The sequence below is a fragment of the Budorcas taxicolor genome, chromosome 13 (assembly GCF_023091745.1).
Source record: "Budorcas taxicolor isolate Tak-1 chromosome 13, Takin1.1, whole genome shotgun sequence".
Classification (NCBI taxonomy): Eukaryota; Metazoa; Chordata; class Mammalia; order Artiodactyla; family Bovidae; genus Budorcas; species Budorcas taxicolor.
This window is the reverse complement of record NC_068922.1, coordinates 942,729-965,544: the sequence shown is the minus strand read 5'-3', so window position 1 is coordinate 965,544 and position 22,816 is coordinate 942,729. Positions and strand designations below refer to the sequence as shown.

At 39.0% G+C, this 22,816-nt stretch overlaps 1 protein-coding gene across 1 annotated transcript in view; it reads left to right on the top strand.

Moving 5' to 3' along the window:
• TMX4 (thioredoxin related transmembrane protein 4) overlaps positions 1-22,816 on the top strand; it is a 70,176-nt gene that overhangs the window by 5,797 nt on the left and 41,563 nt on the right. The window contains exon 2 of the mRNA XM_052650971.1: positions 13,436-13,551. Coding sequence (XP_052506931.1) covers positions 13,436-13,551 — 116 coding nt within the window. The remainder of the gene's footprint in view (positions 1-13,435; positions 13,552-22,816) is intronic.

Sequence of the window (22,816 nt, the reverse complement as noted above, 5' to 3'; positions counted from 1 at the left end):
CTTTTCTAGTCCTGTGGCCACTGCTGAGTTTTCCAAATTTGCTAGAATATTGAGTGCAGCACTTTACAACCTCATCTTTCAGGATTTGAAATAGCTCAACTGGAATGCCATCACCTCCACTAGCTTTGTTTGTAGTGATGCTTTCTAAGGCCCACTTGACTTCACATTCCAGGATGTCTGGCTCTAGGTGAGTGATCACCCCATCGTAATTATCTAGGTTGTGAAGATCTTTTTTGTACAGTTCTTCCGTGTATTCTTGCCACCTCTTTTTAATATCTTCTGCTTCTGTTAGGTCCATACCATTTCTGTCCTTTATTGAGCACATCTTTGCATGAAATGTTCCCTTGGTATCTCTAATTTTCTTGAAGAGATCTCTAGTCTTTCCCATTCTGTTGTTTTCCTCTATTTCTTTGCATTGATCATTGAGGAAGGCTTTCTTATCTCTTCTTGCTATTCTTTGGAACTCTGCATTCAGATTCTTATATCTTTTCTTTTCTCCTTTGCTTTTCACTTCTTTTCTTTTCACAGCTATTTATAAGGCCTCCTCAGTGAGCCATTTTGCTTTTTTTGCATTTCTTTTCCATGGGGATGGTCTTGATCACTGTCTCGTGTACAGTGTCATGACCCTCCATCCATAGTTCATCAGGCACTCTATCTATCAGCTCTAGTCCCTTAAATCTATTTCTCACTTCCACTGTATAATCCTAAGGAATTTGATGTAAGTCATACCTGAATGGTCTAGTGGTTTCCCTACTTTCTTCAATTTAAGTCTGAATTTGGCAATCAGGAGTTCTTGATCTGAGCCACAGTCAGCTACTGGTCTTGTTTTTGCTGACTGTATAGAGCTTCTCCATTGTAGGGAGCTAGGTATAAGGAAGGTTGAGAAGTGCTTGCAAACGAGACTCTCAACCAGGGCTGAACATTCTTGCAAATGAGATGTTCTGCCCAATGTAGGGAACTAGGTATAAGGAAGGTTGAGAAGTGCTTGCAAACGAGACTCTCAACCAGGGCTGAACATTGTTGCAAACGAGATGTTCAGCTAAGAATCCTCTGTTTGTTCCTGTGGGAAAAGAACATTTCTTGCACACAAGGATGTTTCTCTGATTCCTGAAGTGGAACAGACCCAGGGACAAAACGGATTCTAAGTTGATAAGGAAGTTCCCCAAAACAAAGTCTTAGCTGCAGTAAATAAGTCAAGGTAAAGGTTATCTCGCCCTGCGCCTGCGCACTGTATAGTCTCTGAATCATAGTGTTTGGCAACTTGCCCTGTAGGTTGTTGTGCAAGGGATATAAAATAAAGCAGCTGTAAGAAGCAAGTGTTAAAATATAAAGATTCAAACCACTCTGCAGCGTTGGTGTTTCATTCTGTCGCCAGTACTCCATCTTTGGCTGCAAAGAATATAATCAATCTGATTTCAGTGTTGACCATCTGGTGATGTCCATGTGTAGAGTCTTCTCTCGTGTTGTTGGAAAATGGTGTTTGCTATGAGCAGTGTGTTCTCTTGTAAACACTTGCTTCGTCCCCATCATATAAGTTCTTGAAAATACTACTTTTGTTTTTTTGAAGTATGAAAGTATGCAGTATAATACAATTTTGTATACTCTTCTGGTGGCTTTTTTCCCCGAAGACATCAATAGACATCCGTAAAGCTTAATTTTGACCCATTTACTTTAAACAGATATCCAGAGGAGAAATGAGTCTTTTTGTTAGATTAATTTATGTTCATGTTTCAGAATGGAAACTAGTGAGTCTGGTGATGGAGGAAACCCTCATTTATTTCCGTAGGATCACTTGGATTTACCGTTGTTTCTCCAGTATCCTTCTTATACTTGGTCAGAACATCGTTGCATTAACTTACCCATGTTAGATAGTTATAATTTCTTGCAGTTTCATCGATTGTCATGATTTGTTGATTGAATGTAGAAGAGACAGTCATTAGATGCTTGTTATGTGTCAGATTTAAAGTTGGGGACTTTGGAATGAATTACATTTCTCAGTTTCAGGTGACTGTCAGTCTACTGTGTGTGAAGGAGATAAGTAGCATAGGTGGCGCTTCTTCAGCAAATATTTAATGGGTGCTTCCTTTCTGTTGAGTGTTCCTCAGCAATTCTCTCCAGGTACTATTGACATTTTGGCTTGCACAGCTGTTTGATATGTGAGGATGGCTCACATCTGCAAAACCTTTGGTATCCCTGGTATCCCATGATATCCTAGCAGTCATGTGACATCAACAAAGTTTTAGTCCATCCCCTATACACACTTCTAAGTGCTTCTGGTTAGAAACCACTGCCCTGGGTACTGTTATGGATAAACATGCAAAAGAGAAGCTTATAGGCTAACATAGAAGTATCAGCATTTGATTTCAGATTGTTTCCAAATCATCTCCATTGTCATGATTGTCATTTCAATCACAGTAAACAGCTACATTGTTCACATCACATGTTCAGAATGCCCTGTCTCAGAATTTGAGCATTACAGCAATCTGATGCAGTACCATTATTCTCATTCTCATTAAGCGAGGAATTAAAACTGGGAAGGTTGAAGCTGTAAGCCATATCTTTGATAGGTGGTGGGTATGGCCAGGACTAGAATGTGTGCCTGAGCTTTGCAATCCCTGGTACAAGCAGAGGAGAGTAGCTATGCCGTGGGGAAACCTGGAGGAAGGCACAGAGCCTGGCTGACTTGTGCTTAGGCTCTCAGTACCTGACCCATGTAAGGGGAAGACTTTTCCCTAAAGGATTTAGAGGCCCACCTATGGATTTACCATCTCTCTAAATTCTGCAAATGAAGAGCATTGCTTTGAGCTCATTTCTGACACCTCACCATTCAGACAGGTGCCTACCTTCCCTGTACCCCAACCAATAGGAAAACTTCTCTCTCACTGTGCCTTGTTTGTATCTATTGTGGCCTTATTTCACAATTCATAAATTAATTTATATGTTTTTGTACTTGATTTTTGTCTTATTCCTCCTGTAGATAAGCTTTTAAGTAGAGAAACAGAGTTTTTCTTTTTCCTGTTTATCTACAAAACCTTAATAACTGTCATATTCTAGGTGTTCAGTAAATACTTTTGGCTCAGTGAATGAACAAATAATATACTTTAATCTTTAATCAAGAGCTAGTGTATCACTGAAGAAACAGTGGTTTCCTGGTATCCTTGATACTCACTATCATCTTTCCTTTGTTCATTGATATAATACATATTTGTTGTGACCTGGAGTGTGCCAGGCTCTGTTCTAGGTTACAAGCAAGGCACCAGTTGTTGCCTTTGTGGAGTATTAATTCTAGTTAAATTATTAAATTTCTCTAGCAGGTGTCATGGTTTTCACAGAGCTCTCAATTTTTATTTTTTCTCTACATTTTATGATAGCATGTCTTAGAAATGATCTTCTAAGAAAGAGAATTGAGCATAATACTTTCAACTCTTGGGTAATAAGAGTTTATCCAGATTTTCCAGAAAGAAGAATAGCACTTGTAGTTAAAGCATTATTTGTTGACATTGTGATTTGATTTTATATAGTAAGTCACAGAAAGATGAACCTAGTATACCGATGTTGTCTTCATTGTTACAGATTCTTCTGGGTATGTTGGTCAAAGTAAGTTCTAAGTGAAAATTAACTGTATCTGTCATGGTCCATCTCATGTCTGCAAGGATAAGATACGAGAATGTACTTGGAAACACTGGTAAAGTTTAAGTCAAGACAAAAAAATTGACCATTATTGGGGAATAAAAACTATTTTTCATGAAATTTTATTTCTAGAAAATATATTTAATTCTTTCTAGTATGCTTAATGAAATCTCATACAAAATTCAGTGAGTTCATGCAGTCAGAGACTTGGGGGCCTTCAGCCACCTTACATGTAGCAGATGTACACGTGTGATTTGTACGTGAATACCAGTATAGAGAACAAAGCTTGCTATTGAATTCTGTTTCCCAGTAATGGTTAAAAACACTAGACTAACACCTAAGTTTATGGATTTAGCAATATTTTGCTTTCTGGAAAATAGAATACTTCAAATGTCTTTATGAAGTGTACTAATTTTACATGCCACTGTCACCTTCAAAAAGTTTAAAAATACTCTTTTACAGTTTCCATGACTATAAAGGTACTAATTCCTCTTGGAAATTTTCAAATCAAAGGATTAATTTATATGTAAAAGACAAAATTAGAGCAGGTCAACTCTATTATAGTTCTTAGAAGACTGCCACTATGAGCTGTTTTTTAATATAAATGTGTTCAGTCCATTGTAATTAGTCTTATTCATGTGTATGTAGTTAAACAAATTACATTTATCTATGCACAATGAGGGAGAGGAAGGGAGGGCGGGAACGAGGAAGAGACATAGGAGAGGGGAGGGGAGAAGAGGGAGAGGGAGAGAAGAGAGACGTCATTAGGGTCATGCGCTTTTCCTTCTTTTTATTCATCCGGGCCCTGGAGGTATTTTACTTATACTTCAGTTCAGTCACTTGGGACTTCCCTGGTGGCTCAGACGGTAAAGCATCTGTCTACAATGAGGGAGAACTGAGTTCGAGCCCTGGGTTGGGAAGATCCCCTGGAGAAGGAAATGGCAATCCAATCCAGGACTATTGCCTGGAAAATCCCATGGACAGAGGAGCCTGGTAGGCTACAGTCCATGGGGATGCAAAGAGTTGGACACGACTGAGCAACTTCACTTACTCACTCAGTCAGTTAGTCGTCCCAGAGCTTGCTCAAACTCAAGTCCATGGAGTTGGTGATGCCATCAAACCATCTCATCCTCTGTTATCCCCTTCTCCTCCCGCTTTCAATCTTTCCCAGCATCAGAGTCTTTTCAAATGAGTCAGCTCTTCACAGCAGGTGGCCAAAGTAATGGAGTTTTACCTTCAGCATCAGTCCTGCTAATGAATATTCAGGACTGATCTCCTTTAGGATTGACTGGTTGGATCTCCTTGCAGTCCTAGGGAGTCTCAAGAGTCTTCTCCAACACCGCAGTTCAAAAACATCAATTCTTCGGTGCTCAGCTTTCTTTATGGCCCAACTATCACATTCATACATGACTACTGGAACAACCATAGCTTTGACTAGATGCATCGTTGTTGGCAAAGTAATGTCTCTGCTTTTTAATATGCTGTCTAGGTTCATCATAGCTTTCCTTCCAAGGAGCAAGCCTCTTAATTTCATGGCTGCAGTCACCATCCGCAGTGATTTTAGAGCCCAAGAAAATAAAATCATATAGAATCTTGTAGTAGATTCTAAACTCAGCTTTCAGAAAGCTAAGATGGTAGCATTGAACCCCATCACTCCACGGCAAATAGAAGAGGGAAAAGAGGAAACCATGACAGATTTTACTTTCTTGGGCTCTAAAATCACTACAAATTGTGACTGCAGCCATGAAATTAAAAGTCTCTTGGCTATGACAAACATAGACAGCCGCTTAAAAAGCAGAGACATCACTTTGCCAACAAAGGTCTGTATAATCAAAGCTGTGATTTTTCCAGTAGTCGTGTATGAATTTGAGAGTTGGACCATCAAGAAGGCTGAGCACCAAAGAATTGGTGCTTTAAAATTGCACTAGAGGAGACTCTTGAGAGTCCCTTTGACTGCAAGGACATGAAAACAGTCAATTCTAAAGGAAATCAGTCCTGAGTATTCATTGGAAGGACTGATGCTGAAGTAGAAGCTCCAATACTTTGGCCACTTGATGTGAAGAACTGACTCATTGGAAAAGACCCTAATGCTGGGGAAGACTGAGGGCATGAGGAGAAGGGGACGACAGGGGATGAAATGGTTGGATGGCATCATGGACTCAGTGGACGTGAGTTTGAGCAAGCTCTGGGAGATAGTGAAGGACAGGGAAGCTTGGCGTACTGTAGACTGCACTGTGGTCTTTGGGGTGGCAAAGAGATGGATACGACTTAGCAACTGAACAATGAACAACAGATTCTAAATGGGATCATTTAGATACAAAACAATATTAGTAACTTTAAAAGTTGCAACAACAGTAGACCAGTTCCCTCATCTAAGATTCAGGAATGGTTTATCTCCATTAGCAAAGAACAAACTAGGTTAATGGATGACCTTGGGAAATTCCAACACAATAAACTGATTAAATCTAAGAAATAATAGCATTAAAGTGCCACAAACCACTGGGTAGCAGCTACAAAGAAAATGGAGTATCTAAAATTATCTCAGTGGTATTTGTATATTTGAGGGTCAGTTTCACCCAAATCCTGATTTATATAATAATTTATCTGGAGATTAGGCCCTAGGATTTCATTAGATGATGAAATTTGTTTAATTTAATGATTACTGATATAGGAAAGGTGTCCATGAGTTGTATGCAAAAATAGGTCTAGGGAAACAAAGCAAAAAAAAATCTAGCATTCATTAAATTGTACTTCAGAATTTCATATATATATATATATATATATATATATGTATAATGTGTATATATATAAATGCATATGCTTAGTTGCTCAATCGTGTCCAGCTCTGTGACCCTATGGACTGTATCCTGCCAGACTCCTCTGTAATGGAGTTTCTCAAGCAAGAGTAGTGGACTGGGTAGTCATTCTCTTCTCCAAGGGATCTTCCCAACCCAGGAATCAAACCTGGGTCACCTGCATTGCAGGCAGATTCTTTACTGTCTAAGCCACCAGGTATGTCTTATTCCTGTTGTCTGTGTGTCTGTCTCTCTGTTGGATCTTATTTTTCTTGAACACTTTTATCACAGGAATACCTCCATCTGGGTTCTTGCTCTGTGTGGTCTTAGTGACCTTCAACAAGTCTCTCTGAATCTGTCTTGTGGCCTTACAGTAGTGAGGTTGTAAGGTTCAGTGAGTTCAGTCATTCATTCGTGTCTGACTCTTTGCGACCTCATGGACTGCAGCATGCCAGGCTTCAGAGTCCATCAACAACTCCCGGAGCTTGCTCAAACTCATGTACATCGAGTTGGTGATGCCATCTAACCATTTTATCCTCTGTCATCCCCTTCTCCTCCTGCCTTCAGACTCTAGCAGGATCAGGGTCTTTTCCAGTGAGTCAGGCCTTCACATCAGGTGGCCAAAGTATTGGAGTTTCAGCTTCAACATCAGTCCCTCCAGTGAACACCCAGGACTGATTTCCTTTAGGGTGGACTGGTTGGATCTTCTTGCAGTCCAAGGGACTCTCAAGAGTCTTCTCCAACACCACAGTTGAAAAGCGTCAGTTCGTCAGCCCTCAGCCACCTCTATAGTCCAACTCTCACATCCCTACATGACTACTGGAAAAACCATAGCTTTGACTAGACAGACCTTTGTTGGCAAAGTAACGTCTCTGCTTTTTAATATGCTGTCTAGGGTGGTCATAGCTTTTCTTCCATGGAGTAAGCATCTCTTAATTTCATGTCTGCAGCCACTACAGTGATTTTGGAGCCCCGCAAAATAAAGTCTGTCTCTGTTTCCATTGTTTCCCCATCCACTTGCCATGAAGTGATGAGACCAGATGACATGATCTTAGTTTTTTGAATGTTGAGTTTTCAGCCAGCTTTTTCCCTCATCTCTTTCACTTTTATCAAGAGGCTCTTTATTTCTCTGCTTTCTGTCATAAGGGTGGTACCATCTGTGTATCTGAAGTTATTGATATTTCTTCTGGCAATCTTGATTCCAGCTTGTTCTTCATCCAGCCTGGCAGTTCTCATGATGTACTCTGTGTATCAGTTAAACAAGCAGGGTGACAATATACAGCCTTAACGTACTCCTTTCCCGATTTGGAACCAGTCTGTTGTTCCATGTCTGGTTCTAACTGTTGCTTCTTGACCTCCATACAGATTTCTCAGGAGACAGGTCAGGTGGTGTGGTATTCCCATCCCTTTCAGAATTTTCCATAGTTTGTTGTGATCTACACAGCCAAAGGCTTTGTAGAAGCAGAAGTAGATGTTTTTCTGGAACTCTCTTGCTTTTTCGATGATCTAGCGGATTTTGGCAATTTAATCTCTGGTCCCTCTGCATTTTCTAAATTCAGCTTGAACATCTGGAAGTTCACGGTTCATGTACTGTTGAAGCCTGGCTTGGAGAATTTTGAGCATTACTTTACTAGCGTGTGAGATGAGTGCAATTGTGTGGTAGTTTAAGCATTCTTTGGCATTGACTTTCTTTGGGATTGGAATGAAAACTGACCTTTTCCAGTCCTGTGGCCACTGCTGAGTTTTCCAAATTTGCTGGCATATTGAGTGCAGCACTTTCACCACATTATTTTTCAGGATTTGAAATAGCTCAACTGGAATTCTGTCACCTCCACTAACTTTGTTCGTAGCGATGCTTCCTAAATCCCAGTTGACTTCACATTCTAGGATGTTTGGCTCTAGGTGAGTGATCACAACATCATGGTTATCTGGGTCATGAAGATCTTTTTTGTACAGTTCTTCTGTGTATTCTTGCCACCTCTTCTTAATATCTTCTATTTTTGTTAGGTCCATACCATTTCTGTCCTTTATTGTGCCCATTTTTACATGAAATGTTCTGTTGGTGTCTCAATTTTCTTGACGAGATCTGTAGTCTTTCCCATTCTATTGTTTTTTTTCTTTCTCCTTTTATTGTAAGGTTCAGATGAGCTTGCTAATGCACCATAAAAATGTCTCTGAAACCGAACTGTTTATTACAGATGTCATTTACTCTAATGATTTTCTTCATAGGTATTTGCTTTACATGCATCATCTAATCTCTCAATAACCTAAGGTAGCTGCTGTTACTATCTCATTTAACATTTGAGAAAGCTGAGGCATGGAGGGATTATTAACTTGCTCAAAGTCACATGCTTAATTTATAGTTGGTCTTTCTGATTCCTCCAGCAGAATTCTTATCCAAAATATTGAAATGCCTCTTGAAATGGACTTAATAAAAAAATGTTCCTTTTCACCCTGCTGCTACTGCTAAGTCGCTTCAGTTGCGTCCGACTCTGCGCGACCCCACAGACGGCAGCCCACCAGGCTCCGCCGTCCCTGGGATTCTCCTGGCAAGAACACTGGAGTGGGTTGCCATTTCCTTCTCCAATGCATGAAAGTGAAAAGTGAAAGTGAAGTCACTGAGTCATGTCCAACTCTCAGCAACCCCATGGACTGCAGCCTACCAGGCTCCTACGTCCGTGGGATTTTCCAGGCGAGAGTACTGGAGTGGGGTGCCATTGCCTTCTCCATCACTGACCTAGAGAAATCTAAATTATTTGCTCAGTTTACTTTCCGAAATGCTGAGGAAGGGCTCTGACTGGCTAGCTGGTTGCTCAGATCTGGACAAATAAAATATGGCCATCTTGCACTCAGAAGGTGACTTTGACAGGTCTGTGGTTTAGAAGAAGAAAGTTTCCAGAAGGAGAGAGCTGTTTTATATCTGCATCATTCAGTACAGTAGTCACTAACCACATGTGGCTATTAATCCTTTGAAAGACAGCTACTGCAAGTGAAGAAGCACATTTTAAAATTTTGTTTCACTTTGATTTATATTTAAATAGCCACATGTAACTATTGGCTACTAAAAAGGAGAACACAACTCTGTCTATTGAGAAATTTTAGGGTGCTTGAGGAAAACTGCTGGCACATACTGTGCTTAATATTTGTTGAATTAATGAATGAACAAGAATGAACACAGGTTCTGGAGTGGAAAGGATTATTAGGCAAAGTCAGATGACTCCAGCCATAGGGAAAAATGGAAAATCAGTGACAAAGAATCAGAAAAATGAAATTAATCCAAGTATCCACTGAAAGATGATTAGATAAACAAAATATGGTATATGTGTATTATTCAACAAAAAAGAAAGGAAAATTTGACACATGCTACCACATGAATGAATCTTGAAGACATTATGCCAAGTCACAAAATAACAAATATTAGCTGATTTTACTTATATGAGGTTCCTAGAATTATCAAATTCATGCAGACATTATATAGAGGGAAGTTGATAGGGGCTGGGGGAAAGAAGAAATGGGGTGTTGGTGTTTAATGGGCACAGAATTTCATTTGGGGAAGATGGAAAGTTCTGGGTGATAGTGATGGCTTCACAAAAACATGAATGTCGTTAATGCCACATAAAGAACTATGGATTTATGTATGTGTTGTGCTGTGCTTAGCCGCTCAGTTGTGTCCGACTCTTTGCGACCCTGTGGACTGTAGCCCATCAGGCTCCTCTCTCCAGGCAAGAATACTGGAGTGGGTTGCCATGCCCTCCTCCAGGGGATCTTCCCAACCCAGGGATGGAACCCAGGTCTCCCGCATGGCAGGCGGATTCTTTACTGGCTGAGCCACCAGGGAAGCCCAAGAATACAGGAGTGGGTAGCCTATCCCTTCTCCAGGGGAACTTTCCAACCCAGGAATCGAATTGGGGTCTCCTGCATTGCAGGTGGGTTTCTTACAAATTGAGCTACCCAGGAAGCCCAGATTTATATATATTTTACCACAAAAAAAAAAAAAAAAAAAAAAAAAAAAAGAGAAGGAGGGAGGACAGATGGACGGATGAATGGATGGATGGACCTACAAAACCTAAAAGAGTATGGTGGACTAAACCATGCCTCATGATTCTTCATGCTATCTCTGCATAAAAATTATACATCCATGCCCTTTCCCCTGTACATTTATAGTTTTCTTTTTTCTGATATGGATACAGTATGTTTCCCTGCACCATTAATGCTGGATCTGACCACACGATCTGCTTTGGGCAGGATGACAAGACACAAACAGAGGTTTCCATGTACTTTGCAGTCTGGTTTGCCTTTGCAGTCTGGTTTGCCTTTGCAGTCTGGCTTGCCTTTGCAGTCTGGTGCACTTGATTGATGCACCATCAGAAGAAAATGCCAGAGTAGCTGCTAGTCAAAGAAAGAAGAAATAAACAGAACAGATCCAAACCTAACCCCGTACTCTGAAGCCAAGATCTATTAACCCACAGCCTGACTTAAAACCACTTCAGCAACCTGTGACCGAGAGAAAGACATGTTACTATTGCAGGCTATGAGATATGTGAGCAATTTGTTACACAGCAGTTTAGACCAAAAGCTACCTGATACAAAGAGTTTTAGTGGTCATGGTTTTACCGCCAAGAGAATCATCACCTAGAGTTTACCAGTTGTTTACCCCAATCTAGTCTGCCATTTGGATATTTAGAAAATAACAAAGTTTCTCAGGTGAAGAATATAACTTTCTTTAAAGTTGGCTCATTTGCTTATTCTGTAAACATTTATTGAGCACTAACTGTATGCCAGGATGTATTTTGCCTTGGAAATGTAGGGATAAAAGTGCTTATAGAAAAATCCACCTTCAAAGATGTCCTGTCAGCAGATTGTTCTTTGGACTATGTTCTCTGATCCCTGTTGCCTAAACACGAGGGCTTGGACAGTGAACTGTAATAGCACGATTAGTGACTTTTTAGAATGATCTTGGACTTGGCTCTACTAGTCTTTTTTTAAAGATGGAAATAGGCAGGGCTGGCCTTCTACCTCTTCTCTTTGCTTCCATCTTATTCTTCCCTGATCCATTATCCACAGAACTGCTGGGTGAGTTTTGCAAAATGTAAATCTGATCATAATTCTCTTACCTCCGTAGGGCTAACCAGAGAGCTTCAAATAGAGTGCTGATCCCTTACACAACTCTAAAATGCTCATTTCTCTGCACTTTCACGTATATTGTTTACTCTGCTTAGATGAGGACATTTTTGATCCCTCTCTGGCTGCTAACTCCTACTTTAGCACAGATGTTCTTTTTCTTTGGGCTCTTCTGAGATCACCCAGCTTCTGAGGGTCTCTACAGCATCTTTTCTGTACTCACATTTGCCTCTTGGATTCTAATTACCTCTTTGGGCTGTAAAATCCATAAGGAAAGGAGATGCATTAGTCTTCTTGAGTTGTAGCCTCAGCTTCTAAGGTGGTGCTTGGTTCATGTTTATTGAATGAAAAAAATAAATGTAAATAGCAGAGTTCTAATTAAAGACACGTATTTCTCTAACTTGTTAGTATCAGAGTTGATTTAGCTATAGCTTATACTTTCTTTCTCAAAATGCTTTTCAGAACTGCCACAGAGCTTTGGAAGTGACTCACATTCTGGGGGCCCACTAGCAACAAGTCTTCTGGTCTTTGCTCATCACATTTATAGCTTTGATGGATTTGAAACTGGTTTAGCTAGTTTACAGTTCAGTTCAGTTCAGTCACTCAGTCGTGTCCGACTCTTTGCAACCCCATGAATCGCAGCACGCCAGGCTTCCCTGTTCATCACCAACTCCTGGAGTTCACTCAGACTCAATGTCCATCGAGTCGGTGATGCGATCCAGCCATCTCATCCTCTGTCATCCCCTTCTCCTCCTGCCCCCAATCCCTCCCAGCATCAGAGTCTTTTCCAGTGAGTCAACTCTTTGCATGAGGTGGCCAAAGTATTGGAGTTTCAGCTTTAGCATCATTCCCTTCAAAGAACACCCAGGGCTGATCTCCTTCAGAATGGACTGGTTGGATCTCCTTGCAGTCCAAGGGACTCATGAGTCTTCTCCAACACCACAGTTCAAAAGCATCAATTCTTCTGTGCTCAGCCTTCCTCACAGTCCCACTCTCACATACATACATGACTACTGAAAAAACCATAGCCTTGACTAGATGGACCTTAGTCGGCAAAGTAATATCTCTGCTTTTGAATATGCTATCTAGGTTGGTCATAACTTTTCTTCCAAGGAGTAAGCGTCTTTTAATTTCATGGCTGCAGTCACCATCTGCAGTGATTTTGGAGCCCAAAAAAATAAAGTCTGACACTGTTTCCACTGTTTCCCCATCTATTTCCCATGAAGTGATGGGACCGGATGCCATGATCTTCGTTTTCTGAATGTTGAACTTTAAGCCAACTTTTTCACTCTCCTCTTTCACTTTCATCAAGAGGCTTTTTAGTTCCTCTTTACTTTCTGCCATAAGGGTGGTGTCATCTGCATATCTGAGGTTATTGATATTTCTCCTGGCAATCTTGATTCCAGCTTGTGTTTCTTCCAGTCTTGCGTTTCTCATGATGTAATCTGCATAGAAGTTAAATAAGCAGATGACAATATACAGCCTTGATGTACTCCTTTTCCTATTTGGAACCAGTCTGTTGTCCATGTCCAGTTCTAATTATCCTTCTTTAGTAGCACTTTCAAAACAATGTTCACCCTAAAATATCAAAAAGTATCTGTAAAGTGATAAAATTTGTGTTGATTATAGCAATAACATTGAAATAAAGTATTTTACGTGTATAATAATTGTGAAAAATCTTAAACTTGGTAGATTTTTCCCTAGGAAGTTGATATTCATAACATTAAATTCTAGGGGGGAAATATACTTCTGTATCAAGTAACTTTGGAAAAATTTGCTTTTGTGCCTCCTTTTAGTTAAGAATTTATTTTGTCAGTTTAAATACTCTATTTCTCTATTTTGTTTTATTGATGTTTTATGTATATTGAATAGCTATTATTCTTTTATAGTTATGCCCCTTGGTGTCCATCCTGTCAGCAGACTGATTCAGAATGGGAGACATTTGCAAAGAATGGTGAAATACTTCAGATCAGTGTGGGGAAGGTAGATGTCATTCAAGAACCAGGTACGGTAAATGTTGAACATTAAATAAAAAAGTTTGTTGCTTTTAATTTGAATTTTTTCACACATGCAGAAAAGTTTAAAGACTAGAATATTGATTACCATAAACTGACTACCTAAAATCAACAAGTAATATTTTTGCATATATGTATCTGTTTGTGTATTCATATTTACACATACAGATGTGTCTATATATTTTTATGATTTTTTTTTGCTAAGTCATTTGAATATAAGTTGCAAACATCGTGAGACTTCACCCTTCAATACTTCAGCATATTAATGTATCCTTAATTATTTTCCATGTCTTTTTATAGTTTTCTAAACCAGGATCTAGTCAGGGTTCACCAGTTACATTTCGTTGTTAAGTGTTTTTAGTCTCTATGAATCTAGAATACTCCGTTTTTTCCATGCCGTTGTTATTCTGAAGAGAACAAGCTAGGGATTTTCCTAGATGTTTCTTTATGGTGACATTTAACTTGCTCTTATATTTTCTGCATATTCTGTAAACTTGAACTTCTACCTAAAGGGATGATTTGAGTTAAACACTTACGGAGGAGTGATGCTGTGACTTTACATTGTATCCCATCAGAAGACATGTGCTGTCACTATTAGTGGTGCTGAGTTTGAGCACTTGGTTAAGGTGATGACACTACACATCTCAGTTATAAAGAAAGGCCACACTTTATAGCTTGCAGGTAATCTATGGGGTGATACTTTGGGGTTTTAAGATCTGTGATGATCTTACCTGAACAAGGTGTTTTATTAAGAGTTCCAGAATGGTAAATTTCTGATTCTTTCACCATCTACATTCATTAGTTGTTAATGATGAAAATTAAATAATAATGAAATGATGAATGAATAATGGAAATGAATAATAGTGAAAAAATTATAGTGATACAATTTTTCAAAAGAGGGAGATAGAGACTTGAATTCTGAAAAAATACAATAAATTTGTATTTATTGTTTAAAAATAACTGTAATATATGTAAACTAAGAAAAGTTGGGTTTTTATGATTTAAATATCAAATTTGACAATTTTCAAACTGTATAAGTAATTTTTTTCCTATCTACATTTAATTTCTACCTGTTGCATCCTTTCACAGGAAAGAAAAAGATAGTAGATGTGGAAATATAGCTCTTCCTTCTCTGTAATAGCTGTGAGTCTAACAATCACAAAATAATGAATTACCAGTTACATAGACAACAAAATGAATGGTGTCAGTTAATATCTATGTGTTAACAAACCCATGGAGAGAGATTTCTGCTACAAGCTGTGAGTCCTTAAGCCTCCACATTTTTAAGCATTTAAGCCAAAACCACTAATGTCTATCTGCATTTAGAGATGGACAATTACCATTTTTGGGCTTCCCTGGTGGCTCAGACAGTAAATAATCTGCCTGCAAGGCAGGAGACACGGGTTTGATCCCCTGGAGGAGGGAATGGCTACTCACTCCAGTATTCTTGTCTGGAGAATTCCTTAGATAAATTAGCTTGGCAGGCTATAGTTCATGGGTTTGGAAACAGTTGGCCACAACTGAGGGACTGCTGCTGCTGCTGCTAAGTCGCTTTAATCGTGTCCGATTCTGCGCGACCCCATAGACGGCAGCCCACCAGGCTCCTCCACCCCTGGGATTCTCCAGGCAAGAATACTGGAGTAGGTTGCCATTTCCTTCTCCATTGCATGAAAGTGAAAAGTGAAAGTGAAGTCGCTCAGTCGCATCCGACTCTTAGCGACCCCATGGACTGCAGCCTTCCAGGCTCCTCCACCCATGGGATTTTCTAGGCAAGAGTACTGGAGTGGGTTGCCATTGCCTTCTCTAACAGTTATCATTATTAGTTGATGATTTGGGCTATTATATGGGCTTCCCTGATAGCTCAGTTGGTAAAGAATCCCCCCGTTCCATTCCTGGGTCAGGAAGATCCACTGGAGAAGGGAAAGGCTACCCACTCCAGTAGTTGGGAAGATCCCCTGGAGAAGGGAAAGGCTACCCACTTCAGTATTCTGGCCTGGAGAATTCCATGGACTGTATAATCTATGGGGTCGCAAAGAGTTGGACATGACTTTCACTTTGACTTTCTGCTATTTTAATGAGTTTTTATAGTTGGAGATCAAATCATTACAATTACATATCTGCTGTAAACTTGTTTTTGTGTTTTTAAAAGTTTGAGTCCAGTGAAGTCAGGTGTAAGTCTTATTAGTTTGTGAATACCAGACCCATTTTATGATGAGTTTCTTAGAAATGCAGCATCTGGCATATTCTCATTTCAACCTTTTGGGTTACCTGCTGGAAATTCACAGCATAGTTTGAATTAAACAAATTAAACAGCTTTGTGATGAATTCATAGTTCTAAAATATAATTATTAATAAATAGAGTCTTTCCTTCTAAAATGCAGACTTAACAGCTATTTTTTCCTTGTGAATGGATTAAATGTATAATTAAATAAGAGAAATTGACTATGACAAAATGTTTGAAAAGCAAATTCATCATTGACTCATAGTATTAATATAAATATGATGCATCTTTGGAGAAGGAAAAAAATCACTGGTCTAGTGTTCCATGAAAATAGGGAAGAAATAAAGACCAAAAAAATCAAAATGTGGTTGTTTTATGTCTTAGGATTTTTAAAGTAGAAACTCTAGAATTTTTTTAAATGGTAGCTACTGAACCTGTAATTGATTTAAAAAAAAATTAGGATAAAAAATTCACACACATGACTGTGTAGCCTAGAGAATATTTCACTTTAGATTATATTATTTTATTCTTGTAATTGTACTTTAAATTACAAATGTAATGCTTTCAAATAATATTTTAATAGAGTTTAGAAATAATGTGTTTCTTCAACAAATTTTTGAGTTGGTATCATGCACCAGGCCCTGTTCTGTATACCCGTGATAAGATCAATGATGCAGGTAAATAAAGATGCAAATGAATAAGGAAAAATGTGATTCTGCATTGAGTTTACATTCTAGTGAAGGGGATAAACAGTTACAAAAGTAAAATGGGAAATAATGTCTGGGGGTGGTAAGGGCTGTAATGAAAAAGAAAGCAAGGTAAAAATGTAAAAAATGGTGGGAGCCACTGTTTTAATAGGATGTCCAGGGAAGGACTTTTTAACTGTAGGTCTTGACAGATTAAGGAAATGAATTTCAATGAGGTTTAGGAGAGGAGCATTCCAGATGGAGCAAACTGTGTGCAAGTGGGGGTACTTGGCTTATTTGAGAAACAATATAGCCAGTGGGGTCCTTGAGACAAATGGGACTGGAGAGGTGCTAGAAGCCAGATCATGTAGGCTCTTGTTGGCCATGGCAAAGTGTTTAGGTTTTATATCAAGTATGATAGAAAGGAAGCTAACTGGAAGGTTTTTTGTGGGGGAGTTACATGATTTGATTCATGTTTTTAAAAGTATTCATTTGGCTGCTATGTGAAAATTTGTCTGTAAGAGGTCGGAAGTATAAGCTAGAAGAAAAGTTCAGAGGTCAGTTCAGTAGCCTAGAGTGGAGGGATAAGGGCTTGGATGGAAGCAGCAGTGTTAAGTGGGTGGATTGAAAATATGCATTTGGCTGGAATATCCAGAAGGATTTCCTGATAGACTGGTTGCAACACTTGTGAAAAGAGTGAAGATGGAAGAGACTAAAAGAGAATCAGGTTTGGAACAGGGTTTAGCTTTGAGATGTTTAGTAGAAATCCCAACAGAGGTGAGCTAGAGAAAGACATTTAAGAATTATCAGGTAGATGGTATTTTAAGCAAAGGGACAAATTGAGATTACCTAAGGAATGTGTGCTTCCCTGGTGGCTCAGTGGTAAAGAAGGAAACTCGAGTTTGATCCCTGGGTAGGGAAGAGGCCCTGGAGAAGGAAATGACAACCCACTCCAGTATTCTTGCTTGGGAAATCTCATGAACATAGCAGCCTGGTGGTCTACAGTCCATAGGATCGCAAAGAGTTGGACACGACTGAGTGACTAAACACCAACACCAGGGAATATGTGCAGAGCAGTGATTTCAGAATTGAGAGTTGGGGTACTCTGACATTTAGAAGCTGAAAGGAGAAAAGTTGAAAAGGAGAGGCTAGTAAGGTAGGAAGGAGATAGAGAAGTAGCAGTCCTGGAAGCCGAATGAAGAGAGAGTGTCTTATGTGGTACTGACTCACGGGCAAACCTCCAGGACATCTTGTCTGTATTCTTGGAAGCAAGTATTTGCTTCATTTTTACAAAATCTTATCTCCTGAATAAGTAGTGGGAAACCATTGCAATGATATTATTTTTCCCACATTTGAGATATTCATTGGATATTTCTGTGTACAGTTGAAGGTTTGGATGCAAATCTGCATTACTGTAACTTTCACCAGGGTTGCCATGTGCAGGAATGCTAGTAAGGGATAATTTCATTCTTTTTTAAAACAAGGGAAAGCAAGAATTTTTGAAGTGTTTATGCATACTCTTTAGCTATGCCTGTAACTCAACTGTTAGTGTTTCTAATAAGAGATTTTTTTTTAGGTAGTTTAAGTAGAAAGTAAGACTTCAGGGTTATAAAGACTGGAGATTATAAACACATTGCATTTTTACACCTGAGATGTAGAAGTCAAAGAGAGCACAGGCCTTAGATTACATAATGCTGCCTGTTTAATATTGTGTAGACCAGGTGATGTTTCAGTTGAGTTGACTTTGGAAAATTAAATTCAATGAGTGTCTACTTGAACCTTCTGTTTTATGTGGATGAGCTTAGTAGTCCAAGAGGAAAACAGCAGCTGCTCAGAAAACATCCATGGCTGTTGCACTATATTAGAGGTAAATCCATGGCCAAGAGTAAGCATTGTCCTTAAAGTCACTAATTTATTATAGAAAGTAGTTTAGTTTACTACAATTTAGTCAGTGTTGACATTTTAGTTTTATAATAATAAAACTTAATTATTTATATTCTATTATATTGACAACTTCATTTCAGTTTTGAAAGTAAGATTAGTTTTACTTTAAAAGATTTTTTTCCTTCTAATTCTCTCTTTGGTGATAATGACTAACATTTAGTAAGCATTTACTTCAGTCTGTAATTGTGTTGAGCACTTACATTTTAGCATCATTACAATCCTATGAAGAACAAACTATTTATATATTACTGAGAAATAGGCTCAGCGAAGTTAATTAACAAAAGCTAATGGCTCCCCCATGGACAACAGCCTTCTCTAACTCAATGAAACATGTAGGGACACTCAAGAAGGACGGTCATGGTGGAGAGTTCTGGTAAAATGTGATCCACTGGGGAAGGGAATGGCAAACTACTTCAATATTCTTGCCTTGAGAACCCCATGACAGTATGAAAAGGCAAAAAGATAGGACACTGAAAGGTGAATTCGCCAGTTGGTAGGTGCCCAATATGCTACTGGAGATCAGTGGAGAAATAACTCCAGAAAGAATGAAGAGACGGAGCCAAAGCAAAAACAATACCCAGTTGTGGATGTGACTGGTGATGGAAGTAAGTCCAGTGCTGTAAAGAGCAATATTGCCTAGGAACCTGGAATGTTAGGTCCATGAATCAAGGCAAATTGGAAGTGGTCAAACAGGAGATGGCAAGAGTGATCATCGACATTTTAGAAATCAGCAAACTAAAATGGACTGGAATGGGTGAATTTAACTCAGATGATCATTATATCTACTACTGTGGGCAAGAATAATTTAGAAGAAATGGAGTAGCCATCATAATCAACAAAACAGTCCAAAATGCAGTACTTGGATGCAGTCTCAAAAACGATAGAATGATCTCTGTTCATTTCCAAAACAAACCATTCAATATCACAGTAATCCAGGTCTATGCCCTGACCAGTAATGGTGAAGAAGCTGAAATTGAATGGTTCTATGAAGACCTACAAGACCTTCTAGAACTAGCACCTAGAAAATATGTCCTTTTCATTATAGGGAACTGGAATGCAAAAGTAGGAAGTCAAGAACTACTGGAGTAACAGGAAATTTTGGCCTTGCAATACAGAATGAAGCAGGCCAAAGGCTAACAGAGTTTTGCCCAGAGAATGCACGAGTCATAGCAAACACCCTCTTCCAACAACACAAGAGATGACTCTACACATGGACATCAACAAGTGGTCAATACCGAAATCAGATTGATTATATTCTTTGCAGCCAAAGATGGAAAAGCTCTATACAGTCAGCAAAAACAAGACCAGAAGCTGAATGTGGCTCAGATCATGAAATCTTTATTGCCAAATTCAGACTTAAATTGAAGAAAGTAGGGAAAACCGCTAGACCATTCAGGTATGACCTAAATCAAATCCCTTATGATTATACAATGCAAGTGACAAATAGATTGAAGGGATTAGATCAGATAGACAGAGTGCCTGAAGAGCTATGGACAGAGGTTTATGACATTGTACAGGAGGCAGGGATCAAGTCCACCGCGAGAAAAACAAATGCAAAAAGGCAAAATGGTTATTTGAGGAGGCTTATAAATAGCTGTGAAAAGAAGAAAAGCAAAAGGCAAATGAGACAAGGAAAGATATACTCATTAGAATGCAGAGTTCCAAAGAAGAGCAAGGAGAGATAAGAAAGCCTTCCTCAGTGATCAATGCAAAGAAATAGAGGAAAACAATAGAAAGGGAAAGACTACAGATCTCTTCAAGAAAATCAGAGATACCAAGGGAGATTTTCTTGCAAAGATGGACACAATAAAGAACAGAAATTGTATGGACCTAACAGAAGCAGAAGATATTAAGAAGAGGTGGCACGAATACACAGAAGAAATATGCAAAAAGATCTTCATGATACAGATAATCACGAAGGTGTGATCACTCACCTGGAGTCTTTCATCCTGGAATGAGAAGTCAGGTGAGCCTTAGGAAGCATCACTACCAACAAAGATAGTGGAGGTGACGGAATTCCAGCAGAGCTATTTCAAATCCTAAAAGATGATTCCGTGAAAGTGATGTATTCAATATGCCAGCAAACTTGGAAAACTCAGCAGTGGCCACAGGACTGGAAAAGGTCAGTTTTCATTCCAATCCCAAAGAAAGGCAATGCCAAAGAATGTTCAAATTACCACACAATTGCACTCATCTCACAGGCTAGCAAAGTAATACTCAAAATTCTCCAAGCCAGGCTTCAACAGTACATGAACTGTGAAATTCCAGATGTGCAAGCTGGTTTCAGAAAAGGCAGAGGAACCAGAGACCAAATTACCAATATCAGTTGGACCATTGAAAAAATGAGAGAGTTCCAGAAAAACATCTACTTCTGCTTTATTGACTATGCCAAAGCCGTTGACTGTGTGGATCATAACAAACTGTGGAAAATTCTTCAAGAGATGGGAATACCAGACCACCTGACCTGCCTCTTGAGAAACCTATATGCAGGTCAGGAAGCAACAGTGAAAACTGGACATGGAACAACAGACTGATTCCGAATTGGGAAAGGAGTAAGTCAAGGCTGTATATTGTCACCCTGCTTATTTAACTTATATGCAGATGACATCATGAGAAATGCTGGACTGGATGAACCACAAGCTGGAATCAAGATTGCTGGCAGAAATGTCAGTAACCTCAGATATGCAGATGACACCACCCTTATGGCAGAAAGCGAAGAAGAACTAAAGTGTCTCTTGAGGAAAGTGAAAGAGGAGAGTGAAAAAGGCTTAAAACTCAACATTCAGAAAACTAAGGTCATAACATCTCTTCGTTTCACTTCATGGCACATAGATGGCAGTGGAAACATTGACAGATTTTATATTCTTGGACTCCAAAATCACTGCAGATGGTGACTACAGCCATGATGTTAAAAGACACCTGCTCCTTGGAAGAAAAGTTATGATCAACCTAGAGAGCTTATTAAAAAGCAGAGACCTTTGCCAACAAAGGTCCGTCTAGTCAAAGCTGTGTTTTTTCCAGTAGTCATGTATGGATGTGAGAGTTGGACTATAAAGAAAGCTGAGTGCCAGAGAATTGATGCTTTTGAACTGTGGTGTTGGAGAAAACTCTTGAGAGTTGCTTGGACTGCAAGGAGATCCATCCAGTCCATCCTAAAGGAAATTAGTCCTGAATATTCATTGGAAAGACTGATGCTGAAGCTGAAACTCCATTACTTTGGCCATCTAATGTGAAGAACTGACTCATTAGAAAAGACCCTGATGCTGGGAAAGATTGAAGGTGGGAGTAGAAGGGGATGACAAAAGGATGAGATTGTTGGATGGCATCATCAACTTAATGGGCATGAAGTTTGAGTAAACTCCAGGCGTTGGTGATGGACAGGGAGGCCTTGCATGCTGTAGTTCATGGGGTCGCAAAGAGTCAGACATGACTGAGCAACTGAACTGAAACTGAATAGCTGTCCCAGTTTTCTTCATATTGAATTTAGGTAATTTCTGTTATGTCTTTACCTGTGAAGTTCCCTGCTGTGTTTTTACTTCCCTAATCTTTAATTCCTTTTTTCTTTTGCTCTGTGTGTTTAAAATAAGGTTGCTAATAAGGAATTAATTGTTTAATATTCATTTTAAGGTAAAAGTTGCCTTTAAGGTATAAAATGTATGCCTAAGTTTTGGGACACCTGTGGTCAGACTTTATCTCTTTAAGTATTTAAGAGGTGTATTTGTTTCTTCCATACTTTCTGAAGTTTGTTTCAGTGAACCATTATGCATACTTTCAAATGAGCTGCTTCCCTGTTATAATTCTTTAAAATCATATTTGTTTTCAAATCCTAAAGCTACAACCTGACAGGGTGCTTCTCTATTCCAGAGTGGTTATGGTTTAACTTTTCAGGTGAGGAAAGTCTCCCTTAATGTTTCATAATACAGTATTAATAGATAGAAGACATTCATGTCAAAAACTGTAAATTTTTTATAATCTTTAGTCTAGCCATTTGGGGAACAAGTGTGCTCTTATACCATCTAACCTGAATGAGAAAGATTCAGAAATCTCAGAGACCATCTATCACTGTGTTTCTTTTTTATTTTCTCTGTACTTGTTGATTTCATGACTGCATTTATTTATAAAGTTTTAAGTTATGTTATTCAAAATAATACACAATGTCCAAAGCACTCAACTAAATTAGTGTTTATATATCCTCTTGTTTTATTCTAACTTTGAATCAAAGATTTAAATAAAATAATAGCATTTATTTAGTACTTATTATATGGATTACCCTGGTGACTCAGTAGTAAAGAATCCTCCTGTAGTGCAGGAGCCAAAGGAACCTGGGTTTGATCCCTGGGTCAGGAAGATGCCCTGGAGGAGGAAAGGCAACCCGCTCCAAAAACCACTTAATATTACAGTACT